Below are 26,919 nucleotides of genomic sequence, written 5' to 3' on the forward strand. Positions count from 1 at the left end.
ACAATTTCAAAAATGTGATTTTTAATGCCTGCAACCACTCAGAGGGGGTAGGCGTTGGATGAAGAGATGTACAGCAAGGTGGAGGAGAGCCCCCGTTTTACTTTTCCACTGTAACTATTCTTAATCGATACTTTTGGCAGGATGAGATGTTTTGTTAGGAAACACACCCGATTAAAGCTAGGGTTGGAAGTCACAGAAAACCAGCATGAACTTGAATGTAGCATTTCCTCAGGACTCCATCTAACCCCTCCCCCCCTCCCCTCGGAGCTCCTCCAAAACGACGCCCCCGCTCACATGTACGAACACCGCTCATGTCTCACCCAGCAATAAGAAAACACCAAAACATTATCATAGTGAAAGTTAAAAACACAAACAAACATGAAATGTACACTTTGCAGGAGGCGGGCAGAACAGCAGGATGGGATTTGATTGGTTTCATCATTTGGTTCCTGATGGCAGGGATTGGTTGCTGCTTTCCCAGGTTTAATCCGGCTGTAGATAGCGGCTTTTTTTTACCTCTTTTTTAAGAACACATTATGTATTGATTGCCATCGGGACATAAAGATCATTTTAACCAGTATAACAAAAAGTGTATCTAAATCTGACTACCAACCCCAGCTTTAATGGTATAATAAGAGGTATCTGTTTGACCACAGGGGGCGCCAAAATCGACACTACCATAAAGTTCCAGCTTGAGTTAGTCATAAGGTTCTGAATTGAATAAAAAACATCAGGTTTATTCAATTCAGCTTTGTTTGTTTAGTGTGATTCATACAAATGTACACACAAATAAAACAAGTTAACAATAGAAGACAGTTAACACTGGACACGCTTATGAAATGACCTTGTAGCAACCCATACAACGCACACCCACACACACACACACACACACATAGTTATCAAAGTCCCTGACCCATCCCAACCAGAGCACACACATTTGACTACACACACACAAAGACTAACTATAGGCACATGAGAATAACAGTGAATCAAGGTCGCTTTTAAACAACTTAATGTTTCCACATACCTCAGGTCAGCAGGCCTCTTCTTCCACTAAACATCACCACAGTGACTGAATATACCTTCACCTGTTCATTCAAAAGAAATGTTATCGGGGGAGTCGAGTGGCATCCTCCAATTGTAACAATGGAGCTAATGCAGGAGTGCTAAAAACAGTGAACCTGGAGTCCACTTCATGCTCGCTCTGAAAGCCAAGTAATCCTCATTAACACCCATTCTAAAATAGAATAGAATAAACATGTGTATAGCCTGCTACAAAGACAGGTTTGGTGTAAAGAGCCTGTTTCTCTATTTCCACAAACAGCACAGGGTTTTTTTTTATAACTCATTTGTTTTGAAGATATTGAGGTTATGAGTTTTGCACAATTTTTGAGGCTTTTACACCTTTATTCAAAGAGGAGAGGACAGAGGATAGCACATGACACTAGGAGAGAGTGAGGGAATGACGTGCAGGAAAGGGGCTGCAGGCTGGAATCAAACCTGGGCTGCCCGCTATACCATTAGGATGCATCTGCGCCCTAAAGGCCAGCCTCTTTGCATCTTGCGAGTTCAACCCAAAGTTAGGTTGACACATTTCCAATCTGGCAACCTCCATCCAAACACTTTTTTTTAAAAATGTGGGACTTTCATGCCTTTGTGAACAGACAGGACAGCAGATGGAGCAGGTAACAGGGAGAGTGACATTTGGCAAAAGACCACAGGATAGATTTGAACCCATCTCAGGGTCTGTACATGGGGCACATGATCCAACCACGAGGCCAAACAATCGCCCCCAAGCAGCAGCCGCCATATTTGGGCTGCAGAAACCAAAGGGTGACGTTAGAAAGACATGTCCATGTTTTATACTGTCTACGCTTCAACCTCTGATGCATAGAGCTTCAGCTAACTGCGGCACCTGTGTGTCAGATGACAAAGATGGAGGGGGTGAAAATAAATATCTCTGAGCTGTAGTCAGACGTTAGCAACAAAGTCACATGCGTTTCTGTCCAGGTCACAGACTCTAAAACAGAGTTAGTGTTAGGAATAGAGCATTAGTAGGGGAGAACGGGGTTGGTTGTCACACTTTTTACTGTTTTGATGATTGCTCATCATCAAAACATATTTCAATAGTCATTCCTACATTATATTGAAGCTGGTTGGCTTGAAATGTGTATCCCTCTCATTTTCCAACTCATTACAAAGAAGCAATTAACTATCAAAGACACTCTGACGCATTGTGACAACCAACAACATCACGTGGATGGTTGTCGCACACTATGGGGTTGGTTGTCACACACTATGGGGATGGTTGTCACACACTATGGGGTTGGTTGTCACACACTATGGGGATGGTTGTCACACACTATGGGGTTGGTTGTCACACACTATGGGGTTGGTTGCCACACACTATGGGGATGGTTGTCACACACTATGGGGATGGTTGTCACACACTATGAGTTTGGTTGTCACACACTATGGGGTTGGTTGTCACACACTATGGGGTTGGTTGTCACACACTATGGGGATGGTTGTCACACACTATGGGGTTGGTTGTCACCCACTATGGGGATGGTTGTCACACTATGGGGTTGGTTGTCACACACTATGGGGATGGTTGTCACACACTATGGGGTTGGTTGTCACACACTATGGGGTTGGTTGTCACACACTATGGGGTTGGTTGTCACACACTATGGGGTTGGTTGTCACACACTATGGGGTTGGTTGTCACACACTATGGGGTTGGTTGTCACACACTATGGGGATGGTTGTCACACACTATGGGGTTGGTTGTCACACACTATGGGGATGGATGTCACACACTATGGGGTTGGTTGTAACACACTATGGGGATGGTTGTCACACACTATGGGGTTGGTTGTAACACACTATGGGGATGGTTGTCACACACTATGGGGATGGTTGTCACACACTATGGGGTTGGTTGTCACCGACTATGGGGATGGTTGTCACACACTATGGGGTTGGTTGTCACACACTATGGGGTTGGTTGTCACACACTATGGGGTTGGTTGTCACCCACTATGGGGATGGTTGTCACACACTATGGGGTTGGTTGTCACACACAATGGGGATGGTTGTCACACACTATGGGGTTGGTTGTAACACACTATGGGGATGGTAGTCACACACTATGGGGTTGGTTGTAACACACTATGGGGATGGTTGTCACACACTATGGGGATGGTTGTCACACACTATGGGGTTGGTTGTCACCGACTATGGGGATGGATGTCACACACTATGGGGTTGGTTGTAACACACTATGGGGATGGTTGTCACACACTATGGGGTTGGTTGTAACACACTATGGGGATGGTTGTCACACACTATGGGGATGGTTGTCACACACTATGGGGTTGGTTGTCACACACTATGGGGATGGTTGTCACACACTATGGGGTTGGTTGTCACACACTATGGGGATGGTTGTCACACACTATGGGGTTGGTTGTCACACACTATGGGGTTGGTTGTCACACACTATGGGGTTGGTTGTCACCCACTATGGGGATGGTTGTCACACACTATGGGGATGGTTGTCACACACTATGGGGTTGGTTGTCACACACTATGGGGTTGGTTGTCACCGACTATGGGGATGGTTGTCACACACTATGGGGTTGGTTGTCACACACTATGGGGATGGTTGTCACACACTATGGGGTTGGTTGTCACACACTATGGGGTTGGTTGTCACACACTATGGGGTTGGTTGTCACCCACTATGGGGATGGTTGTCACACACTATGGGGTTGGTTGTCACACACAATGGGGATGGTTGTCACACACTATGGGGATGGTTGTCACACACTATGGGGTTGGTTGTCACCCACTATGGGGATGGTTGTCACACACTATGGGGTTGGTTGTCACCCACTATGGGGATGGTTGTCACACACTATGGGGTTGGTTGTCACACACTATGGGGTTGGTTGTCACACACTATGGGGTTGGTTGTCACACACTATGGGGTTGGTGCAGGAAAGGGGCTGCAGGCTGGAATCAAACCTGGGCTGCCCGCTATACCATTAGGATACATCTGCGCCCTAAAGGTCAGCCTCTTTGCGTCTTGCGGGTTAATAATAATGGCCTTCTCAACTAGGCTACATGCAGTCACTGTCTGAGTTACAGTGATGGCAAATGTAGGGTCTGCACACTCCAACTAATTTCACCATGCATGATTTTGCCAACATAGGGGTTGGTTGTTACATGTGACAACCAACCCCAAAGAGAACGTGACGACCAACCCCAACTGGAATTTTTTGCTAGCATCAAGGCTAACAACCATCTAACAACTGTTTAGCTAGCTAATAAAAATCTAAACTATAGCTTTCCCCTCACACTTTGTAAGGGTAACACTTGTTTTGTTATAAACCCATCGTTTAAAAGCCTAGAAGAAAAATACTGAGTAGCTGAATATTTACAATTTGACATGAAAAACACAAAAAGTCCTCTCACCTCAAGTTCAGCTGTCTTACTCCAGAGAAGACTATGTAGGTGAGCTCTGATCCTAATTCTGGAAATGTCCATACCCCAATTTGAGAGACAGCACCCTCTGGAGGCGAGATAAAATGAGTGTGCCAACCAACCCGTGTGACAACCAACCCCATTCTCCCCTACTAAAGCAACATGACTTAAATTAGATCTTCGTTTCTCTTAAAATCAGAATCATAACACACAAGTTCTCAGCTTGTTAACACAATCAAGCACAGACACTCCTCCAGGGATAAGTTTCACCAACACCATGTGTTTCTCTCCTTTTTGTGTCTCTTTACCCCCCGCCTCCCCTCCAAGACACCCACAGCCCACAGCACACACTCACACTGGCCCCTCCCTCTCCTTGTCTGCATGTTGATCACCACAAACCTGTCTAAATTTGTGCCGTTTACTCGGCTCAGGCTGCATTCCCCGCCACACTACTTAGTCATCTGATGCCGTTACACCGAGAGCCGGTGTGCATGCCAGGTCTCACTTTGTTTTTAGCGACGGCTCAGTAGATAGTCACACTACATCCGATAAAATAATATCACAAACCTGTGATCAATATTTAACGAGCAAGCTAAGAACTGTTAATTAGCATCAGGCTGTTAGTTTGCACTCTGGCTGCGTGTGTGTTGACTTTAAAAACATCACGTTATTTGCAGTTGCACGCTGAGGCAGATGGAGTCAGACAGCATGAGCAGGTGGTTGTATTACTAGTGTACTGCGGTTGTGAGTGCTTTCCTCTGGTAATCAACATGATCCTTGTGGGCAAGAAACAACATCAGCTGCATCCAGAGTCCACAGGAAGACACTGTAATGATTCATGTGCTTATTTATAGCAGGTGTAAGAGCTTGGCAGGATCCAAAACACGTCTGACAACAAGATTGTTTGCATTGATTTTTTTTGATTGCGTTATTTTGAAAAACCTGCATGACATAGAAGACAGGGATACACTTTATGTGTGCGGAAGTGTGTGGGTGTAGGGGAGTTTGAACTCCCTGTAACACTAACAGGTGTGGTTGGATCTGCATGCATTAACAACACTATTTAATCCAGTTAATTTATTGATAAAGTCTCATGAAGTGAAATCCTGCTACACACACTTGCTTCTGCCTGATGTAAGAATATAGAAGAGGTAAGAGATATACTTTATTGGTCCCCTATTGGGGGAAATTATTTTCTTACAGCAGCTTACAAGACAGGACAGGGGAAAACAACAGTGTACTAACATAGTTAAAAATATATAATAACAATAATAATAGCAATAATAAAGGTGAAATAGAATAAAATAAAATAAAATAGAATAGAATAGAATAAAATAAAATAGAATAAAATAGAATAAAATAAAATAGAATAGAGTAGAATAAAATAAAATAGAATAGAGTAGAATAAAATAAAATAGAATAGAGTAGAATAAAATAGCAATAGAATAGAGTAGAATAAAATAAAATAGAATAGAATAAAATAGCAATAGAAGAAAATAGAATAAAATAAAATAGAATAAAATAAAATAGAATAGAATAAAATAGAATAAAATAAAATAGAATAAAATAGAATAAAATAAAATAGAATAAAATAAAATAGAATAAAATAGAATAAAATGGAATAAAATAAGACAAAATAGAATAGAATAAAATAGAATAGAATAAAATAGAATAAAATAAGACAAAATAGAATAGAATAGAATAAAATAGAATAGAATAAAATAGAATAGAATAAAATAGAATAAAATAAAATAGAATAGAATAAAATAGAATAAAATAAAATAGAATAACATAAAATGGAATAAAATAGAATAAAATAGAATAAAATAAAATAGAATAAAATAAAATAGAATAAAATAAAATAGAATAGAATAAAATAGAATAAAATAAAATAGAATAAAATAAGACAAAATAGAATAGAATAGAATAAAATAGAATAAAATTAAATAAAATTAAATAGAATAAAATATGGCAACTATTACAGATGTATACACACTATGTACACCTCTATCTTATAAATAGATTGGTATGTTATTGCACGGATAAAAGCGGTATAATGATCCTGTAACCGAGTAAAAGTATGGATACAAGTTTGTAAAAACAAGCACAAATGCTGCATTTAAAGTCAAACTAAAACAAACGTACAGGGGATTAGATTGAAGTGCATCCTGTTACTCAAAGAACACGACTTTCTTTAGTAAACTGCATTAACAAAACAAGTCAAACTAAAACAAACATACAGAAAGAACAATACTTTCTTTAGTAAACTGCATTTCATGCATGAATTATTAGGTTACAGAGCGATGTTTCCTTGCAAAGTGATGACATGGAAACTCGTGCAAAGTGACATTAAATTTTACATTTTAAATATTTATCATTTTGAGCGAGGTACTGAAGTTTTAACAACAGAAGACATCATGAATGCAGCTTTTTCTAAATGCCTGAACAAAATAACTGATTTCTTTTTCACACGTTTTGTTTGTTGCATGTCCACTGGGGTAGAGAGTGTGACTTTTAGTTCTTGAATTTTCAGTGCTGAAGCTTTAGAAGTGTTGAGTTTTGAAGTTTTTCCATCTTTGTTTGAAAAAAATACCCTTGAGGAGATCAAACCGCAGCGACAGTTTTTTGCCTGCAGGCTGCAGAACAGCACAACAGCAGACATTTTACTGGAGAGCAAATATTATGGGAGAGCATGAATAAACCCAGACTAAAGCTCTCCTCATAGAAGATGACTCAATGACACTGACATAGTAACTTGAAAATTCTGGTTTTGTTAAAAAAAAAAAGAAACCATGCAAGTTATACTTGAAATACATAAATCAGCTGATTTACAGAACAAAAGTAACTCAAGATGGAGATGGAGTATTTCCAAAATACAGAAATACAACACCCAATTCAGTGGAAAGATGATTAATCCTTATTTTATCCAAACCTAAAACCATTACTTGGAAGTTTTGCAATGATATTTCTCCTTTTTTTATGATGTTACAAATAAATTCAGACTCAGAATCAGAAATACTTTATTTATCCCAGGTGGGGATTCAGTTATTACAGTTGCTCTATACACAATGAGTTATACAAATACAATAATAAGCTACAGATAATATGGTCGGTTGCCTACAGCGCTCTCTGGGCTATCCCGGTCTGCCTGGACAGTCTGGAAGCCGTCAATGGAGACGTTGTGGTCGGGAATATCCTGATGCAGCCACGCTTCCGTAAAGCACACAGTGCTGCATTCCTGAAACTCTGTCTGACTCCTGGCTAGTCCTGTTAGCTCGTCCATCTTATTAGCCAGAGATCTCACGTTGCTTGTGATGAGAGAGGAGAGACACTGCTTCTATCTCCTTTCCATAAACCTCTGTCTTCTTATACCAGCTCTCCTCCTCGTAGCTCTATGCCTCCTCTGCCTCTATGCGTCCTAAACCTCCAGAGTTCTGCAGGAATATCCAGCGGTTCGGCCGATGAGCCGGCCGGCTTCAGCTCAACCAGCTGAGCATGGGTAAAAACAAAAAAAAAGCGGGGTTGCTGGGAAACAGGGACGCAAGTAAAAGTTAAAGTTGGTGATTTCATCGTGACAAACAGTCCACAACTCTCACCAACGGAACACCAAAAGAGGTCACAACTTAAACAAACTGCCAGAGAAAAATCTGACAAATTGTGATGAAGAAAGAGAAGAAAAATCAAAAAGACAAATGAACAATAGGAGCGACTGTAACAGAAGTTACTTCTTTTATAAAAACAGGGTTTCTAAGATATCCCAGAGCTGCATTTCATTTCAGACTTTCTGTCAGCCATCTTGATTTTGAGACATTTCTGGTATACTCACAACATGATGCCAACGCGATGCAGTCAGTGCATTTACATGCTGTTAGAGAATCAGTTTACTGCGTTAGTCTGACTACAACAGGACTTTTAAAATACAGGTGAACATGTAAGTCTGACTTAGATTGCACTAAGTCGAATTTCTCAGCCCAAAACTGGCTTAGGCATTCTGCACATGCATCACAGTTTGTACCCGGGGCTAGATGAACAGCATACATGGGCAGAAGGTAGCTGGGTAGTAAACAAACCTCAACAGGAGAAGAAGAGGAGAAGTAAACAAGATGAAGCCATCAACAGCTCAACTTTAATGTGCTTGTACACGTGTGAAACGAGTGTTAGGGATGATTCAGGAACATCAGCTTTTGAATAGCTGTCCCCTGAAGTTACCACTATAGTAGTTTACTGGTTGTAGTCTCATCCAGAGGTTGAGACTGAGGATGATTCAAGAAGCAAAGAACAATCCAATACAGCTAATGTTCTGAATGAATAGATGATTAATTAACAGGCATGATTTGAAGCAGAAGAAGCTGTGTTCAGACTAAAACACATTTATCTCTGAGCGTTGAAGGTCTACATGACTGAGGGTCAACTTCTACTCTGAAGCTGGACCAATGAGAGAAGAGTTAGACTCTTAACTAACCATTGGATTTTTTCAACATAATTAACCAACCTCACTAATTTTTAAAGTGCCAAAATGAAAAAAGAACAACAAAGACCCTTATCCAATTACGCACACACACACACACACACACACACACACACACACACACACACACACACACACACACACACACACACACACACACACACACACACACACACACACACACACACACACACACACAAGGATACAAAGAAAATCTAAACTTTTTAATTATTCACAAAACAAGAAAGAAGAACACACTAAGTTCTGCACAAATGAGCATATTTTGGTGTTGATTTTCAGACTTTTTCTGATTCAATTTTTTTTTTAATTCAAATTTGAGATATTTTTCCTCTTTTAAGGATTAAAACTACAATTAGAATTAAATCAGGGGCTTCTGTTGGAAATGCAAACATTCCGTTGAGTTGCTCTTTACTGATCAAGGTCACATGCCAAACACAGCCATCCAGTGGCGGTTCTGGGGAGGGGCTAACAGGGGCCAGTGCCCCTGTAAAACTGAACCTGGACCCCCCTGTGGCACCCCTCCACACCTACACAATCTACATAATATCATACAATAAAAAAAGCTTCGGTATCGCGCCGATGTTACAGGCGGAACACATGCGTGTGGCACTTGGTTCTAGTCCCTTAGAGCGCTAAGGGACTCATGTTGAGTGTAAACAGCCAAACAGCTGCTGTCAGTCTGCATGTTGATCTAGTACACAGTAGTATATATGTCTTGTATATAGGGATGCACTGATGTTTTGTCAGTTTGTTCACAGCCGGTCCTTGCCCTTCTCAGCCCCTTAGTCAGGGTTGAATGTGTCCCTCTGACAACACCCTTGGCCCCAGCCTGGCCCCCCCAGTAAAATTGGTCTAGAACCGCCACTGCAGCCATCATGGTTTTAATGTCAAATCTTAGTGTATTCAAGGTAGTGGATCATAAAACCCCAACATTTCCCATCTTATACGCCCTGAATTGAAAGTTTAAAGTAGTCTCAATTTACATATTGAAGTTGAAGGTACAAGATGTCAAGAACACTGCTTGTGTGAGTGTTTCCTCCTCTGGGTTGAGCTCCACTGTGGTTTTGTATGATCAAAGTGCATCTCTGTTCGGGATGTGTGTCCGAGTAATATGGTTATTTACCTTGAGAGCCGCGGTGCATGCTGCCTATTTAATGACTGGAAATGTCGCACTCCTAATTAAAAGTACACCTGTGGCTTCCCGCGCTCGGTGGGATCACTCTCCATCTCCACACTCTAATTTGCCGGGGCAGTGCCCGGTTTGTCTGAGTGCCAGTCAGCGCAGGCCTGATTTACACTTTCTGTTTTTTTTTTTAATAATTCATGCCAGAAGCGGATGCCTCACTCTTGAGGACACAAGCAGCGCTCGACATTATTTGGATGTTTGATGTTGTGGCTCCTCATTTGAAAATGTGACATGAATGTCTCTGTTGGTCCTGGTGAGGGAATTACTGTCTCAGGGTTTTAATGTCAAGGATCCAGAGACGTGCTGATTACAGCTTTGTATCTCAAAATACTTCTCATTTAGCATGATTAGTTTATTCACTGTTTCATGAGCAGATTTTCAAACAGTCGGGTAAAAGGGTTCAGGAGAGAACAATTTGGCTGAAATTATGACTGTTAGAGACAGTTTGACATCTGTGAGATTGATATGTCAGCCTTTAAATTGAGGGTTAAGAGGAGGGCAGGATCAGGTTTACATCATATATAGAGGCTATAGTGATCATTGTAGCGGTCACTGGCTTGACTCCTAGGCACGGCACTTTGCTGCATGTCTTCCCCCGCTCTCTACTCCACACATTTCCTGTCTCTCTTCAGCTGCCTGTTAATAAAGGCAAAAATGTCCAAATACATAACTTAAATAAACAAACAAAAAACCTCCTGAGGATTAAGCTTTTAGTTGTGCAACACAGGTTATGCATGACTTAATTGCAGATCCATCTTTAACATCTGCATAGGTCATGCATCTTGTAGAGGCCAAGCAAAAGCTTTAAGCCACTGAGGCGCTGCACATGGATTACCTATTTGACGCGCTGGAGTTACCGTGCTTGATGAATGAAAGTCCAAGTCATATTTGCAAATTGAACTCCTGGTCCGTTTATTTTCATGCTCTGTGCTCCCAAAGTGTCCAATACAAACATATCGGCACATAACTCCAGCAGCACCATGCTGCTTTAGCGGTCAAAAAATGTTTAACCTTCCGGGCGGAACACCTGACGACACAACAAAGGTTCCTACCTTAAATAGACAATAACCCCGTACGACCTTAATTAGGGACACAGGTCACACACACATTAATTCATGACCTGCCTTTACACATCTTCTTCAAATATAACTCCATGTTGTGCATGGACTTAGCCTAATAGTTAAGTTGCGTGCCGATGTAGTGGGTGGCCTGTGTTCGAATCCAGCCTGTGGCCTCCTTCCCGCATGTCCTTCCCAGTTTCCTACACTATCCACTGTCCTCTCCCTCTGTCAATAAAGGTGTAAAAGTCAAAAAATATAACTTTAAAAAAAATATAACTCCATGTTGCAGCTTGACTGGATGCATCAGATGTTGTTAGCATTGCACTGAAACTATAGACACTTCACTTGGAGCTAAGTTGTAGCTACCTGCTTCAGCCCTAGCGGCAACCTCCGGTTTAAAAATATGAGTCCAATGCAGAAGTGCTAAAAACTGCAGTTCATCGAGGATCCGCTTGAGGGTGGCTCCAGAAACCACATACACACCATAGACTGTAAATAAAAATGGACAGCGTTGCTCCGCCTCTTCCCGTTGTACAGTTCTGAAGCCATAAAATCCCGCTCCTGGGCGCCGCCATTGTGCAGCCAGAGCCTGTGAAGTCACTGTAATAAGCTCCGCCCTACAGCGTGACGTCACAAGACGCTGTGTGTCCTTTGAAGTTTCTCTCTACGGCGGCTGTCTCCCCCATTCAAATGAATGGGGGAGACGGATTTTTTGACCTATACTGCAGCCAGCCAGCAGGGGGCAGACACACTGCTGAAAGCCTCACCACCAGCCACCGGAACCTCTCCCTTGATACACACCAATTCAAAAAAGCCGATCTTCACAGCAGAAATAAAAATGTTTACAGCCTGGTACAAGAACCACTACACACAAGGTGTAGTTAAATAACAGCAGCATTACAAACATTCAAGCTGCATTTTCAGGACAGGAGGGCGCATTTGCTAACAGTATCTTTTGAAGTGTGAGCAGATCTGATAGTCGAGGGAAAGCTGGTGCACAGTCAAATGCAAAAAAGTGTGGTCACCTAGTGCTGGTTCACAGAGGCTAAAGTCCTCGAAGCAGGTGGACTGAGTTCGATTAAATCCCTGACCCTTGCAGCATGTCATCCCCCCAATCTCTCTAAAGCTAACCTGGCATCCCACTGACTTTAGCTGTATGCTAACAACAATGTCAGCCTTTTATACAGGCCTCAGTGTAAGCTTTGAGGTGATTCAAGGAATGAGTCAGGCACACATATGAAACTTGACAACACTTTAAAATCTGTTCTGGTCATTTTGAAGGTAGAGCCAGAAAATTGTTCACTTAGCTTAGGCAAGGTAAGGCAACTTTATTTGTAAAGTGCATTTCATACACGAGGGAAGCTCAATGTGCTTTACATTAAAATGACAAATATAATAAAACAGAAAAGAAAAGGAAAATTAAAAAATATATTAAAAGTAAATTTTAAATTTGCATTTAAAGTGGGTTAAAATAAGCTAAAATAGGAAGGCAGTGGCAAATAAAAAGTCTAAATTGATTTAAAAGAGGTGAGAGTTGGAGCAGACCTGCAGCTTTCAGGGAGTTTGTTCCAGATATGTGGTGCATAATGACTAAACGCTGCTTCACCATGTTTCATTCTGACTCTAGGGACTGAAAGCAGACCAGTACCTGAAGACCTCAGAGGTCCAGATGGTTCATACAGTAGCAGCAGATCAGCAATGTATTTTGGGCCTAAACCATTCAGTGCTTTATAAACCATCAGCAGGATTTTAAAGTCTATTCTCTGACAGACAGGAAGCCAGTGTAGGGATCTAAGAACTGGAGTGATGTGGTCTACTTTGTTGGTCCTTGTTAGGACTCGAGCAGCAGCATTCTGTATGAGCTGCAGGCGTCTGATGGACTTTTTAGGGGGTCCTGTAAAGACCCCGTTACAGTAGTCTAGTCTGCTAAAGATAAATGCATGGAGGAGTTTTTCTGCATCCTGCTGAGACACAAGTCCTTTAATCCTTGATATATTCTGAAGGTGATAATAGGTTGACTTTGTAATTGTCTAAATGTGGCTGCTGAAATTAAGGTCTGAGTCTATGACTACACCAAGGTTTCTGGCTTGGTTTGAACATTTCATCTTTGCAGATTGGAGCTGAGCAGTAACCTAGCTTAGCATAAAGAGTAGAAACAGCTTTTTTTGTTTAAGCTATATTCAAAGATTAAGAATAACCAGCCTAGGACCCCAAACCAAAAGCTTAATAAGTGTGCCAGTCAGATCTCTAAAAAAGAAAATAATGCAAATTTAAGCCAAGTTATACATTTGTGAGTTAGCGTATGATGTTCATAATTGCAGATTTTGTGACTCTCAGAAAACAAACATGCAGTTTTATTGATTTCCAGTCTATTTGTGATGTTATGCTAACATCTCCTCGTTAAATTTGACAGCCCTCATTTTCAATTGTCTCTTTCTTGTCCAAGAATACTTATTTTTCTTTACTTTCATGACAGTGTTTTCAGCACTTGAAATATTTCCTTAGACATAAACCTGCAGGGCAGAGAAGTCTGACCAGAAGTTAGCCGACAGCCTCTCAGTCTGAAACAAGTTGAGTCAGTAAGCTCAGTCTGCAGGGACTAAGCTTCGATCCATCATGAACCAGCTGATATGGAGGTGATAAGGTGGAGAGATGTCAGTTTTCCCTTCACATGTGAGCAACTAAAGCACCTAATGTGTGAGCTCTCTGACTTTCAGATGCAATCTCGTGTGTTTAGGTTTCTGTTTGTGCTAAACCCGAGTGTGAAAAATACCAAACAGACCAAAGATAAGAATTCCAAATGAGAGAAAAATAAAGTGATTCTGTTTTTCTCTAAAGGAGAGCTGACACCTTCAGATCAATGCAGCATCTAACAGACACAAACATCTCCAACGTGTTTAGTAAAACTCACCGTATATTTCACAGGCATGTCTGAAATTTCTGTCTCCTAATGAAGGCTTCTCCCAGCTCCTGATTTATGCAGAGACATTTCCTGTAAAACAAAAATCACATCAGCTTTGACTTGATAGAATGCAAATTTGTGCATTTCCCTCCGGCATATGAGGGAAAGTAATTAAGCAAAGGGCCCTTTGTCTTCACAATGCTTTTTTGAGTCATTTCATCGCAGGATAAGAAGACTATCTGTCAAGAGAAAAGCTTTCATGTAATATTGCATGTTTTGACTTTTTTCTAATCTATTGTTCTTCTAGACATTTTCCTCAAAAGTTTCCTGGTGCAGCCGGGAGAGCTGAAGGACAAACTGTTCATCATTAATGAGGAAGATGGAGGCCTGTCTGATGAGCACATCACCTCTCTGAGGAGGTATGACTTTGTGCCAAAAAAAGCTGATTTGTATTCACTGCTAATAGCGTCTCAACTGAAGCCGAGAGGTGAATGGCTGTGTGTGCCACGGGTGGCTGATGTGTGTCTCTGTCGGCGGGGATGTCAACTATGGAAGCATAGGAATAATCACTGAGGTATTAAAAAGCAGGTTACAGATGGTGAAATCTTAAAGCAGTAATCCCCGGGGCTGGGATGCTTTAGTGCAACGAAGCTGCAGTTCATAGTGGGGCCACTGGAGGCTGGCTCCAAAAGGGAGTCAATCCCAGTAGAGGCTGATATTAAAACGGCCAATGCTAATTAAAATGTTACACGTTTGAAGCCTCATTCAAAAAGCATTTTCATTTCCCTAGCTTCTGCTCTGATCAAAACATGTGTATACATTTAAATCAAGTTTAAGTCTCAGAGTTCTGCTAAATTTGGGGCGTTGACTCTTTGATTTACACAAACTCAACCTATGGGATGAGTTTGTGTTGTTGGAGCTTTTTAGGGACCTCTTTTCATGCAGATCCTGGAAACATATCATGTCTGACTGTGCAACTAAATGTAGCAACTAAACACCCAAGAAGTCAATCAATCATTTTTTATTCAGAAAACCAAATCACAACAAAAGTTATCTCATTGGAACACTGGTTGGCTTTCCCCGTCCAATGCTGAGTCAATGGCCGTACATTCAATCTCCTCCAAGAGTCCCTCTAGCAAAAGAGGGAACACAAAGTTAGGATGGTCCTCTCTATCTGAAAGTCATGATTTGCACACACATCTGTTTATTTATAAAGCACAGTTCTAATGACTGGCTCACGCTCCAGGTTCCTGGAGTTCATTCTGATCTTGGAAGATCTGCTTCTGGCTTTTTTTGCACCATCTGCTTGGAACGCACTACAAAGCACTTTAAAAATGAATGCACTGGTTTCTTTGAGTCATTTTAAATCCCTAGTTGTTAACTCTATAACCTCTGATTACACCTGTTTTAACTGACTTTGTTTTAACATCACTTTTTATCTGTTATCTGTTTTTATTGATGATCATTCTTTTAAGGTTTAATGTTTCTTTTATATGCTTGACTTCATTGTAAATGAGGGCTTTTCAAGTCTACATAAAGACACTTCTTATAAAATTATAATTTTTTATCAGCTCCAATTCCAACACAACATGCTAAGATTGATTCCCATGGTTTCCTGTGCTCAACAAATAAAGAATGTAGTGGAAACTAGCAAAATTACTAGCAAAGAAACTACACTGCCAACTAGTGTTCAGGCAGAGTACTGCAGAATGATGTAGATACTCCAGTGCATAAGCATGTAGTGCTCATGATGGCATAGGACCAATGCAAAAGTATAAACCAGACTTTAGATACCACTTATGAACACACAGTACAGTTCTGATCTCTCTGTCAAAACTGCTGAAGCCACGTCAACACCTTAGATTCATTTTTTTATTTTACCTTTATTTCCCCAGCTAAGTCAATTGAGAACCAATTCTCATTTACAGTAACGACCTGGGTGAAAAGGCAACACAGGTGGCATGACAATAAATAAAAACAAAACAAGAAACTGAGAGGATTATTGCAGGTGATTCCAAACATTTGCAGTGGAAAACTGGAAAGAGGTGCGGCCAAAGGAGGTCCGGGCTATGGGTGTGATGAGGTCGATAATGTTACTTGAGTGCAGGCTACGGTTTGTGCTGTGAATTTTGATTAGTGACTGTAGATATAACGGGGTTTTACCAGTGAGGGATTAGATCTGGTGACCCTAAGAAGTCACCTAAGACAGAGTATGTAAACAACCCCAGGAAAATCTAAGTCAACAGTCAACCTATGAATGATTATGTCAGAGTCCAGGAGAAACTCCACCCACCAGTCAGCTTAGGACTTCAGAAGTCAAGACAGATCATGACTCGTCTTCAAGCACCTCAACAAAGACCAAGTGCCTCTTAGAACCAGATTTGGTTGAACTTTTTGCGTCTCAGTCAGTGTTGGTGCCCAAAGAGAAGACGGTAATGATGAGAGCACTGGTTATTCTAAGTTACCTGCTCTGTTTTTTACCCGCCGGTCGCTCTTTGTCAAGGAAACAACTTTTGCCAGCCACCAAATCAAACAATCTCGTCCTTTTGGGCAACATGATGGTTGATTGGCTCATTTGCCAGATAATGAATTAACCACAGGCACAGACTTTTGGCTTTGACAACTTGGCATGTGCCTGCCTATCGCTCATCCAAATACAGTCCATTCTTGCTCCCAAAACCAACACTGCATCCACCACGATGCCAAACTGGAAGCTTTGTAAAAAGCAGTTGACAAACCAATGTGTGACGTCAAAGAGGCTAAGTTCATTATTTATAGTCTTTTGTGAGAAACAGCTTGAACTACTGCCAGATCTTGTGAGAAAAACACACGTTTTGCACCGCAGGCCTTTGCAGAGTCCTAATACTAAAGAGCAGATGCCAGAACCTTTTACCAGAGCAGCTTACTAATAAAAGTTTTATCTCAGGTTATTTGTGGAGATGGAAACTATTGACATGCCCTCAGGAATATATGACTGAAAGTGGGTAAAATGCTTCCTGAATCTTACCTGCAGTTTACTCAGCTGCTCTGGTTGCTGACCTCCTGAAAGGAGAGTGATCTAATGTACTGTGTGGAGGATTTTATTTATTCTAAGAAAAACGTAATATATATTTTAATGCGCTGTGGCGTAGGCCCGAGGAATACAATCTTGAAGGAACCACTCCCTACAGGTGCTGCAATATTAATGGCCGGTGCTTCTCCAGTGGCACATAGGCCGGCTCATGAAAAAGTGAATGTGCCTTCAGTCAGAGGAGGTCCACTCTAAGACAAGCGGGTTCAAATTCAGTACGATCGAGTAAATGGCTGTTTCCATCAGCGTCTCGCGGCTTATACAAGCTGACAAAGAGCAGCAGGACTACTCGGCTTTTAATCACTTTACTTCTGCAGACTGTTTTAAATCAGCACGAGTGTGGGAATGCTAAAGAGCATGTGACAACATTAAGAGGCAAAGGTCACAATGGGAAAGTACATGTGATGGAAATAGACAAACATACTCAATTGTGGCATTAATTTTTAAAACAATCTGAACACAAAACTTCTGTCAGTGTTTCCTCATCGCAGTGTTTCCTTTTCTTGTTTTATGGAAGGACAGAAGTTTGGAGTTTAAAATCATTCATGATTGATGAATTTTAAAGAATGAAATAGCTAGTAGCTCTTCAAACATGTAGACCAATAGAACGCTGTGTTAATAATAACAATAATAATTAAAAAAATAATAATAATAAAAAATAGATAATTAAATAAATGAACAGAATCTAATAATAATAATAATAATAATTTAAAATAAATAAATAAATAAATTAATAAATACATTAATAAAATCAAATCTAATAATAATAATAATAATAATAAAAATAAAATTAATTAATTAATTAATTAATAAATACATGAATAAAATCAAATCTAATAATAATAATAATAAAAATAAAATAAATTAATTAATAAATTAATTAATAAATACATGAATAAAATCAAATCTAATAATAATAATAATAATAATAATAATAATAATAATAATAATAATAATAATAATAATAATAATAATGAATGAATGAATGAAATAAATCAATACAATAAAATATAAAATATTATTATTTTATAATAATATAAATAAACTTCATTTATATAGCAATTTTAAAAAACGGGGTTACAAAGTGCTTTACAAATGAAAATAAAATAAAACTAATTTAAAAAGAATGCCTTCCACCCGAAGTCAGCTGGGATTGGCTCCAGCCCCCCTAGACCCTGAATGGGATCGTGGTCAAGACAATGGATGAAAGGATGGATGGATGGATAAAGAGAACTCAATGAATACTTTTAGAAACTAGAAAAATTAAAGCAGAACAGCAGGGAATTAAGCAACATAAAAGCTGCAACAAATCAAAACAACTTAAGGTAAGAGATTAAAAGAGAAAATATATCAAATATGACATGAAATAATGTGACATGGTCACCCACACAGTGGTGGACATTGAACCCAACGTCATAACTTTAGTCAAGTATTCAAGTTTTTTGGGGGGGGGAAATCTAAAAAAATTGCAAACTGCATGAGTGCAATCTGGAGGACATGGATGTATTCTGCTAGATTATGTTAAAGGTGACATATCATGCAAAATTGACTTTTTAATGGTTCTCTACCTGAAATATGTGTCCCTGGCATTTCTACAAACCCCCCGAGAATGAAAAAAATCCATTCTTCCCCTGTTTTGATTTCTCCACCTTTCTGTAAATGTGTGCTGAAACCAGCCGTTGCAGACTTCCGTGTTTTTGTTACGTAACAACAATATCCGGTCTGTCACGGAGTCAGAGCTCGGAGCTTGTTCAGCCCATAGACTGTATAAAATAATACTGAATCCCTCCTCCGTTTTTCATTACCTGCACAAATGTGTGCTAACAAGGAGCTTAGGAGGGAGGCATGCTAGTTGTAGGCTGTCTTAATAAACACAAAGGTCGGTTTTACTCCCCACGTCTGCAGATTTGAAGATCTAGTGGATGATTTTTATTTACCATGGATAAGTGCTAGCGCTAATTAGCATAGCCACATAGCTACATGTTCATAGCTGTAGCTGTAGCTGTGTACCAAGACACACGTCGACATACTGACAAACAAAACAACAAGAAACACTAAATCTGTGACCAATCCTTCAGAAAGGTCCTGCTGCCTTTCTGGCAGAGGTCGGTTTTACTCCCCACGTCTGCAGATTTGAAGATCTAGTGGATGATTTTTATTTATCATGGATAAGTGCTAGCGCTAGTTAGCATAGCCACATAGCTACATGTTCGTAGCTGTGTACCAAGATACACGTCTACATACTGATAAATAAAACAACAAGAAACACTAAATCTGTGACCAATCCTTCAGAAAGGTCCTGCTACAGGCGCCTCTCCGTCAGGATCAGATTCTGGATCAGATTCAGAGGGTTGAAGTAACGTGATCTCTGAGCAGCCGTGTATATTCAGCCAACATGTAAACATTAGATCAACGTGCTTGACAGCCGAGGCACATCCACTTCCTGAGGGGGCGTGGTCAGAGAGAAAACAGAGTGTTCTGAGGAGGACTGAAAAAGACGGTTTTACAGGCATGCCAAAATCTGATTTCAAAGTGTTTTTTTGAGCATAAACTTTAAAGACATGTTTTGGGGACCTCTTAGACCAATATGTATTGATGAAAAAAGCGTGATATGTCACCTTTAATTTAGAATACATTATTTACATTTTTGAACTCATATACCACAGATTTACAGATTTGCTACTCCAAAAAAAATAGGAAAAGTCACAGGAACAACCATCCATAGAATAAGAACAGCAACAAATCAACCCAAACCACATAAGAACTCAACAGGAAGTAAGATCAGAAAGAACTGAGATGTAAAATGATGAATGCAAGTAATGGGTAGACACTAAAAGAATGTAATTTAGTAAAGTACTCAAGTAAATGTCCTCTGTTACTGCCAACAATTGTACTCCTATAGAATGTATATAACAGTTCTGAACATATCAAAATATGAGCAATAAAAGCAGGGAAATTATCATCAAGAAACTAAAAATATACTGCTTCCTTCCTGATTGTGACGGGGAGTAAAAATCCAATCCACAACCCTCCACATAATAGACCTGAGGAGGTCAAACCTTTTCAGCATGCACTCCTTACTGTGAGTGATAAAATATTCACCACAGCACCTGCAAAAAGAAACTCTTTCAGCATGTGATGTAATTATTTTTGTGTTTCCTTTGTACCATATGACTGCTGCTATAGTCCCTGCTGTGACACATGCCATTACAGTTGCTATGCATATATATTTATTTGACAAAGACAGCAGTTTAATGTGGAATTGAATCATAATGTATGGTTCATTTACTTAAGTTTTATGACCCACAACATTGGGTTGGATGTACTCTGTTATCGGTCCTCTCAGCTGCAGAAGCAAACAGTCACTGAAGGTTTGCATGAATGTGATGCTCAGGGGATTTGAACTCCTTTAATGCCTCTTTATTTTCTTGCAGAGCTCTAGTAGCACACAAAATAACACGACTTAATCTCTTAATCTCTAGCTTCAGCCTAATAGCTCATTTGAATTTGCATGCTGATTATTTATATTAAGAAGAAAGACATTTAAAAACATCATCAGCATGAGAGCTCATGTGTTAAATAAGGTGAATCTCACTCATTAGAGAGTTCATGTGCACCTGTCTGTTGTTTTTCTCACAAATGCAGAAAAAATGAAGGTATAGAAAACTCGTCCGACATAACATTAAATATTCATGAGTGAAAAAGACAAATCCGATTTGAAAAGCTGCCTTTTTTATCACAATGAAACACTCAAAAATACTGTGTGGGTGTGATTTGATCATATTTGAGTGACAGTGACACAAAAAAAAAGTATCAACTGTCACCCACTTAAAACCAGCGAGGAAAGATGTGGATTTCAACATGTCTGATGTGGATGTCCAGTTAGTGTTGGAGGTAAATGTCGTTAACAGAGTGTGTTAAACTGAGTGATACAGCTGGGTTCTGCTCTTTGTGCAGGAGCAGCTGAACTCACATACACCAGAAGTTTGCAGCTAAACTTTCCATCAGGACTTTACCCAGCTGGAAGTTTTCCTGTCCCCCTGGTAGATTTTTCACAGGAAGTCATATTAGCTAATGTGAGAATGCAGCAGGTTATATCTGGAAAAATTCACAGCAACTGATTAGGTGGAAATGACAGTTATATCATGAAACCTGTGAGCGACTGGTGTGATCTCCATGCATCTCTTGTGGATATGCTATAAACTCAATGTTGACAATACTGTAGTGTCCTTTTAAAGTCATGCCCTGCCTTCCCTTCCCCTCGTCTGACAGAGAAAACGTCCCGCTACTTTGGGGAATCTCAGGGGCAGCCTGTCCTGAAATGATCTCAAAATTTCCAAGAGAGCATAATGAAGAAAAGGACGATAGTTTTTTTTCTCCTTCCTTGAAATTTGCTCTGGATAGACATGGCCACAAATTTGGAATTACACTCATGTTTTGGTTTAACATTTGTGCTATTTGCAGCATAGCTTCAAAACTAGCTTGCACTACAAGCATAGGTGACAAATCCAGGCTGAAATAGTATGCACATTTTTTAGGATGACTTATAACTAAGCGGCAGCCTCCAGTCTAAAAATATGAGTCCAATGCCGAAGTGCTAAAAACTGCAGTTCATTGAGGATCCACTTGAGGTTGGCTCCAGAAGTACCAGAAACCACAAACACACAAATTCAAAAAAGCCGATCTTTACAGCAGAAATAAACATGTTTACAGTCTGGTACAAAAGACAAGTGTAGTCTGGATAGCTCATTTCTCGTTCAGCACACACTGTACCGGGGTTGATTTTTTTTCTAACGCAGCAATTTGGAAGATATTTAGATTAGGAGTCTTCCAATGAGAGGCACTGCTGACTTGATTGACAGGTGGGAACACTGTAGCTGTTGGCTAGGAGGCTCAAAGCCCGCCTCTCCGCCGCCGATTGGCTTCAAAACAGCGCTTCAGAAACAGATGGGTGACGTCACGGATACTACGTCCATATTTTATACAGTCTATGTTAATAACATCAAATTATGGCACCGGTGCCAGAAATGCAACATATTCTTTTTATAAAAAGTGAGCACAGACACTCAGAGAACAATTTCAAGTACAGCAGTTTTCACTGGATAACTTGGGCAGATGTGGAACTGTGGAACTGTGAACTGTGGGCACTCTCTGCCTCGGGACATTATAACAGTGAGCTCTCTGGGTGTTTTTAAAAGGAAATTATAGACTTACCTTTTTTAATCTGGCTTTTAACTTTGAGTAATTTCCCTTTAAACCTAGACTGCATTATTACCATTATGACTATTGTTTTAACACCATTTTTATTAATTTTATTTTTTTTCTATCTTCTTTTTTATAATTATTTTATTGTATTTCTCTGGTATATATTTAATTTTTTTTTTTTTGTCAAGTTATATTTTTGGCCTTTTTGCCTTTATTTGATAGGACAGCTGAAGACAGACAGGAAATGTGGGGAGTAGAGAGTGGGGGAAGACATGCAGGAAATGCTCGACCGGCCGGGAATCAAACCGGCGACCCCTGCGACGAGGACTGTAGCCTCTGTATGTGGGGCACTTAAACCACTAGGCCACCAGCGCCCACATTTTTTTAATTTATGAATTGATTTAATTTTAATCTATTTTGTTCTTAAGTATTTCATATCACATTCCTTTATCTTCTTTAGTCTCATATGATTTTATCTTTTGCTGTTGTTTTCTGTGAAGCACTTCATGGGCTGCATGCTTGAATGTATGAAAGGTGCTATATAAATAAAAATGAGTTGAGTTGAAATGAAGAGGATGTAAACCAAGGAAATGTCCCTTTAAAATATAAAGATTAAGAATTATTACGAAGACAGTAACACTGTTATTTCTGTATTTAATGTTTCAGGTATGTGCCCACCCTGGATGATGTGGAGAAGTACAAATCCCACAAAGGACCTGTGTCAGAGCTGCATATTGTGGACCAGTACATGATGGAGGTACAGTTTGCAGGTCCTGATGTTGAACTTTAATCATAATTAACAGATTTAATAGAAGTATTGTCATTGGGATTGGTCTCATGACACCATAACATGCGCTCAGTCTAATCCGCCTCCTGCCTGAGAAGCACTTTCCTGTAGGAGGACTTGTCCAGTCCTCCTGCACCTGCCACCTCATTCACACACTGTGGGTGTAATGACGAGCTCTTTTCATTTTGCTGGTTATCACCTTCCAGCATGCCTGGCAGTCATCTGACCGGTGTGTGTTTGGCTGAAGGCTGCAGGGTGGGTGATGAAATGCAGGATGAGCCCTCAGAGCAGGACTTGCAGGACAATTCGACACCACACATAAGAGGTTTAACATGCAAGACAGAGCCTCGTGTACTCCTGGAGGCACAATTTTCTGTGCTAGACTACAGTCAGCCTGAATGCTTCTAAACAGATAATCATCACATAATAACTCCCTTTATTGCTGCCAACTAAAGCAGGTATTTAAGTATTGCACTTAATAGAGACTGAAATGTCAGCGTCTGAATGTCCTGAGATTAGAGGAGATTGCTGACTCCTCTCCAGGTTGTTCCTGAAGCTAATGTTCTGCAATTCAAACTTTTTTTTGACTCAAAACGGTTCAATTATAAAAAAAGAAACACAAAAATTCTGACATTCTTCATGAATCTTCACAACTTCAAGCATCATTATGGTTTGGAGTCAAATGCTTCCTCCTTGTGACACTTGGCAAAGTGAACATCACCTGCCTCTTGCACTGTGTTCTCCCTCATATCACCAGGATGTGTTTTAATCTTATGGCTACACTGCAAAAACTCAAAATCATACCAAGTGAAATTGTCTCATTTTGAGTCAAAATGTCTTCTCCCACTTGATTTAAGATACATTTACTATACAAGTAACATTTGAGCAAGATATAGGGACTTGAATTAAGACATCTTAAATATCTTGTTAAGTCCAACAATCTTGTTTTGATTTGTAATTTAGAAGAAACAAGGTTTATTTTACATTTCACACATTTTTCAAGCTGAGATCTTATTTGTAGAAGATGGATAATCTTGATTTAAGACAAACACTTTACTCGATTTAAGTAAATGCATTTTATTGGAGAATCTATCAGAAAACAGCTCCATTGATAAAAGAAAGAAAGAAAGAAAGAAAGAAAGGTTGTTTTTTAAGGGTGGGTTACAGTTTTCAGGCACTGTTTCTCCTAAATCAGATAAAACTATACATCCTCAAACTACATGCACACAATGAAACACCTACTTTAGAGCATAGCTGGCTTATCCTAAAAAAAACAACATGACTGAATATTAGTATATCCAGCTCTCTATGAGAAGACATTATCTCAAAATGCTCAAATTAAACTTTTTCATCTTATTTCAAGTACAAGAGGGTCTTAAACCTAGAGAAGTGCCGCTATAATACAGCTCAAATTAAAGTGAATATATCTCAAATGAAGAAGTTGACATTAAATGTATTTGTGCAGAAATCTTTTTTTGAGTGAAAAAAATAATTGTTAGCATTCCCTTTTTTTTTTTTTTTAAGTTATATTTTTTGGGCTTTTTGCCTTTATTATATAGGACAGCTGAAGAGAGACAGGAAATGTGGGGAGCAGAGAGCAGGGAAAGACATGCAGGAAATGGTCGACCGGTCGGGAATCGAACCAGCGACCCCTGCGACGAGGACTGTAGCCTCTGTACGTGGGGCGCTTAGACCGCTAAGCCACCAGCGCCCCTAATTGTTAGCATTCCTGGCTTATTCTGAGACACTAAGCTTTAAAATACTGGTCAAATATTGCTTAAAATACGTTTTCTACTAATTTTAAGACCACAGTTTTCTAAATATTACGTCTTATTTTAAGAAATCTTATCAAGCAAATTTTCTCTTGTTCTATTGGCAGATATTTTTGCTTATTTTAAGGTAAAAGTACCTTTTTTCTTGTTTTTGGAGGGGCATTTTTTCCAGTGTAAAAGGTGTAGGGCAGTTCTTTTGCTGTCCTGTAGATTGTAAAAAAAACTGTGTGATATCCTGTCATGCAGTTCAGGATAATCAATCACCAATTTGGATGTCTGTGGCTGCCAAAAGAGTGTCATCTGCAAACAATTTTTCCACCAACAAAACAGACTGATCAATATATTAACGTTAAAGCATTGACCTTTTCCTCAAGATGAAACAAATCCTAATCATTCGTTGCACCACGCTGCACATGAGGTTGTTGTATGTTCCTGAATCAGGGTTTAAAGCTTCACTGGGATCTGAAAACCCTGCGCTGTGCCAAAGTGGAAATCCTTAATGAGAGTCTTCCTTTTCTACTCTTCTGATTTAGTGAACCTGAGAGTTTCTGTTTGGATCTGATACAAAGTCGGTAATCTACATGAGAATGTGAGAAACAGTTAATTTAAAGAGGAAATAAATGATCCTGTTACACTCTGGCAGAGAGTTAGTGTGACCTGTTAGTTTGGCATTAAAATGTGTCAGAAAAAGTGACAAGAGGAAGAGTGCGTTGCTGAAGACTGTGGAGGATGATACAAACCAGGCTTTTTTTTTCTTTCAGACAAACAGCAGGATGACTCTACAGAACCACCTTGATTCCTTACACTTATCCTAATATCCGTCTTGACCATCCCTCAGACTAAGTGCCCTTTGGCTTCTAGGAGACGGCACCTGAGCGTGAGCGGGACTGTCTGACAATGTGGAGTGATTTATTAGAGGTTAGCACAGACTCAAAGGTCGACTAGGCAGCTCAGCCAATCGTTTCGAGGTGTCAAGCCTTCAGTTTCTCTATTAAATCAGCCTGTCGACAGGCCTGCAGCACTCCTCTCTCTCGCCTGAGGTAATCTCAACACAGAAACTGAGTCTGTGAGAGAGAGCCGCGGCAATCTAACAACTGTACCGCCCTGCAGCCTGGCTTTATACATTACCTTTTATTATAGCCAGCGTGTGATGTAATAATTGCTCATTTAACTCACATCCTTTTAACTCTTGTTACAGATGTGCAATATCCCTCATCTGAGCACTCAACTGGACCTGCTGCTGACCCTCAGAGAGCTGCCCAACAGCATGAATGAACTGCAGCCGGTGAGTACATCGAACACCTGCAGCGTCAAATCTACAGAAGAGGACTTATGAAAAATATCAATGAGTTCTGGTTTTCAGCGAGGGCTGCAGTTATTCTATAATCACAGTGGTGTGTTAACATACAGAGAAACGACCGTTTGCCTCACAATGAAGAGGAAAAGGCCTTTGTTCACCAGGCTTTCATACTCAGCGTGGAAATATTTGACCTACCAGATATATCCTTGTACATATGCAACCTATAATTCACATCATGTGGCCTTTTATAAAGAGCCCAAGCTAACGATCACATACCCTCAGATTACTTCCTGCCAATTGACCTAGAATTAATAAAGGACTGCAGAGCGAGGGGAATGTGTTGAATGAAGACCTTCATCATGGTAAAGAAAAGCACTCCTGCTATTTAGAATACATTCATATTCAGGAGGGATGCTGATGACAAAGTTATTTTGATACAGGGACCAAATTTAGAAAATGCTTCCAATACAGCTTAAAAAGCGGAATAAGGTATAAATAGCTGTTTACAAGGACCACTGATAATTAGAATAACAGTGTGATCAGAGTGAAAGGGCTTCATGTGAACACCTCAACTGAGAGAGACTGCAAGGAAATGTATCTCCAATCAAGAGGGGGGTGCATACCACTTGTTATTAGACCAATATAGAAACAGAAAA

The 26,919-nt window shown here is 39.9% G+C and overlaps 1 protein-coding gene across 1 annotated transcript in view; it reads left to right on the top strand.

Annotated features, from left to right (window-relative positions):
* LOC117820938 (formin-like protein 13) overlaps positions 1-26,919 on the top strand; it is a 96,430-nt gene that overhangs the window by 18,701 nt on the left and 50,810 nt on the right. The window contains exons 9-11 of the mRNA XM_034694892.1: positions 14,437-14,548; positions 23,071-23,161; positions 26,162-26,248. Coding sequence (XP_034550783.1) covers positions 14,437-14,548; positions 23,071-23,161; positions 26,162-26,248 — 290 coding nt within the window. The remainder of the gene's footprint in view (positions 1-14,436; positions 14,549-23,070; positions 23,162-26,161; positions 26,249-26,919) is intronic.

Source organism: Notolabrus celidotus, chromosome 11 (genome assembly GCF_009762535.1).
Source record: "Notolabrus celidotus isolate fNotCel1 chromosome 11, fNotCel1.pri, whole genome shotgun sequence".
In the NCBI taxonomy this organism is placed as follows: Eukaryota; Metazoa; Chordata; class Actinopteri; order Labriformes; family Labridae; genus Notolabrus; species Notolabrus celidotus.